Source organism: Gadus macrocephalus, chromosome 22 (assembly GCF_031168955.1).
Source record: "Gadus macrocephalus chromosome 22, ASM3116895v1".
Taxonomy (NCBI): Eukaryota; Metazoa; Chordata; class Actinopteri; order Gadiformes; family Gadidae; genus Gadus; species Gadus macrocephalus.
In genome coordinates this window covers 1,742,212-1,744,711 of record NC_082403.1, presented here as the reverse complement: position 1 = coordinate 1,744,711, position 2,500 = coordinate 1,742,212, and the positions used below count along the sequence as shown (strand labels likewise).

At 52.6% G+C, this 2,500-nt stretch overlaps 1 protein-coding gene across 6 annotated transcripts in view; it reads right to left on the bottom strand.

The window, feature by feature from the left end:
* Window positions 1–2,500, bottom strand: part of LOC132451366 (semaphorin-6C-like) — a 22,214-nt gene that overhangs the window by 15,804 nt on the left and 3,910 nt on the right. For all 6 annotated transcript variants that reach the window (XM_060043809.1, XM_060043812.1, XM_060043813.1 and 3 more), the window contains exons 2-3: window positions 1,050–1,252; window positions 1–79 (exon numbers count right to left, since the gene is read on the bottom strand). The exon at window positions 1–79 is cut by the window's left edge and continues 36 nt beyond it. In XM_060043809.1, the coding sequence (XP_059899792.1) occupies window positions 1–79; window positions 1,050–1,188 (218 nt within the window). In that variant the 5' untranslated portion in view covers window positions 1,189–1,252. The remainder of the gene's footprint in view (window positions 80–1,049; window positions 1,253–2,500) is intronic.

Genomic DNA, 2,500 nt, shown 5'->3' with positions numbered 1-2,500 from the left:
ATGGTCTGGTAGTCCAGGCCGAGCCGCCGCGTGTCGTTGTCCGGCTGCAGACCCTGGAAGACCGGGAACCGCCGCGAGTCTGGGGGGGAGACGGGTTAGACCAGGACCACCAGGACCCCCCAGGACCACTAGGACACCCCAGGACCCCCCAGGACCACCAGGGTCCCCCCAGGACCACCAGGGTCCCCCCAGGACCCCCCAGGACCCCCCAGGACCACCAGGACACCCCAGGACCACCAGGACCCCCCAGGACCACCAGGACTCCCCAGGACCACCAGGACCCCCCAGGACCACCAGGACCACCAGGACCCCCCAGGACCACCAGGACCCCCCAGGAACCCCCAGGACCCCACAGGACCACCAGGACCCCCCAGGACCACCAGGACACCCCAGGACCACCAGGACCCCCCAGGACCCCCCAGGACACCCCAGGACCCCCGGGGGGGTCTGTTTGTGGCGCCAAGAACAACAGGACAGACTTTCAGGAAATTTCAGTGTTTCACTGGTTCATCTGCCACTGGTTCATCTGCCACTGGTTCATCTGCCACTGGTTCATCTGTCACTGGTTCATCTGCCACTGGTTCATCTGCCACTGGTTCATCTGCCACTGGTTCATCTGTCACTGGTTCATCTGTCACTGGTTCATCTGCCACTGGTTCATCTGCCACTGGTTCATCTGCCACTGGTTCATCTGCCACTGGTTCATCTGCTCCTCAGCTCAGAGCCTCACTGGTATAAGGGAGGTTCCTCCAATCAGAGGCCTCCCCTCAGTCTGTCCTGTTGTTCTCCGTCCAGAATGGAAAGGACAGATTTGGTTTCTAATCTGGGTTGACGTCTGATTGGTCAACAGAGCGACAGCCTGCTGTCACTCACTGGCAGACAACTGGGACCCGGCCCCCTTTTACCCGCCCCCCTCTGACCACGCCCCCTCATACCCCGCCCCCTATTATTCCTCCCCCTCTGACCCTGCCCCCTGAAGGGGTACAGGGGGTTCCCTCTGACCGCGCCCCTGACCCCGCCCCCTCTGACTCCGCCCCCTCTGAACTCACCCTCCCAGCGGACCACGCTGATTGGCTGCAGGTCCATGGGGAAGGGCGGGGCTTCAGCCCGGATGGGGGAAGCCAGCACCAATAGGACGAGCAGCACTGGAGACGGTTCCCACGGCGACAGCCAACCAGGACGGCCCATTGTGTCTGAGGCGGTGAAGGGGCGGGGCAGGAAGTGATGTTACCACGCCATGCAGGAAGGAGGCCTGGAGGGACAAAGATATTCCCTTTTCATGTTCTTATACGCCTCTGTGTTTGTGTGTGTGTGTGTGTGTGTGTGTGTGTGTGCATGTTTGCGTGTGCATGTGTGCGTCTTTGTGTGTGTGTGTGTGTGCATTTGTGCATGTACGTGTGTGTGTGTGTGCGTGCGTGTGTGCATGTGCGTGTGTGTTAATGCATGTGTGCGTGTGTCTGTACGTGTGTGTGTGTGTGTAGGCTCTACCTCATGACCCTGCCCTGCTGTACATGATAAGGTCCTCCATGACTACAGTTATACTGAACTGTACTGTACTGTACTCAACTGTACTGTACTGTACTCAACTGTACTGTACTGTACTCAACTGTACTCTACTGTACTGTACTCTAGTTCACCTAACTAGTGTACTGTACTGTACTCAACTGTACTGTACTGTACTGTACTCAACTGTACTGTACTGTACTGTACTGTACTCAACTGTACTGTACTCTACTCTACTGTACTGTACTGTACTCTAGTTCACCTAACTAGTGTACTGTACTGTACTGTACTCAACTGTACTGTACTGTACTCAACTGTACTCTACTGTACTGTACTCTAGTTCACCTAACTAGTGTACTGTACTGTACTCAACTGTACTGTACTGTACTCAACTGTACTGTACTGTACTGTACTGTACTGTACTCAACTGTACTGTACTCTACTCTACTGTACTGTACTGTACTCTAGTTCACCTAACTAGTGTACTGTACTGTACTGTACTCAACTGTACTGTACTGTACTCAACTGTACTCTACTGTACTGTACTCTAGTTCACCTAACTAGTGTACTGTACTGTACTCAACTGTACTGTACTGTACTCAACTGTACTGTACTGTACTGTACTGTACTCAACTGTACTGTACTCTACTCTACTGTACTGTACTGTACTCTAGTTCACCTAACTAGTGTACTGTACTGTACTGTACTCAACTGTACTGTACTGTACTCTACTGTACTGTACTCTAGTTCACCTAACTAGTGTACTGTACTGTACTCAACTGTACTGTACTGTACTCAACTGTACTCTACTGTACTGTACTCTAGTTCACCTAACTAGTGTACTGTACTGTACTCAACTGTACTGTACTGTACTCAACTGTACTGTACTGTACTGTACTCAACTGTACTGTACTCTACTGTACTGTACTCTAGTTCACCTAACTAGTGTACTGTACTGTACTGTACTCAACTGTACTGTACTGTACTGTACTCAACT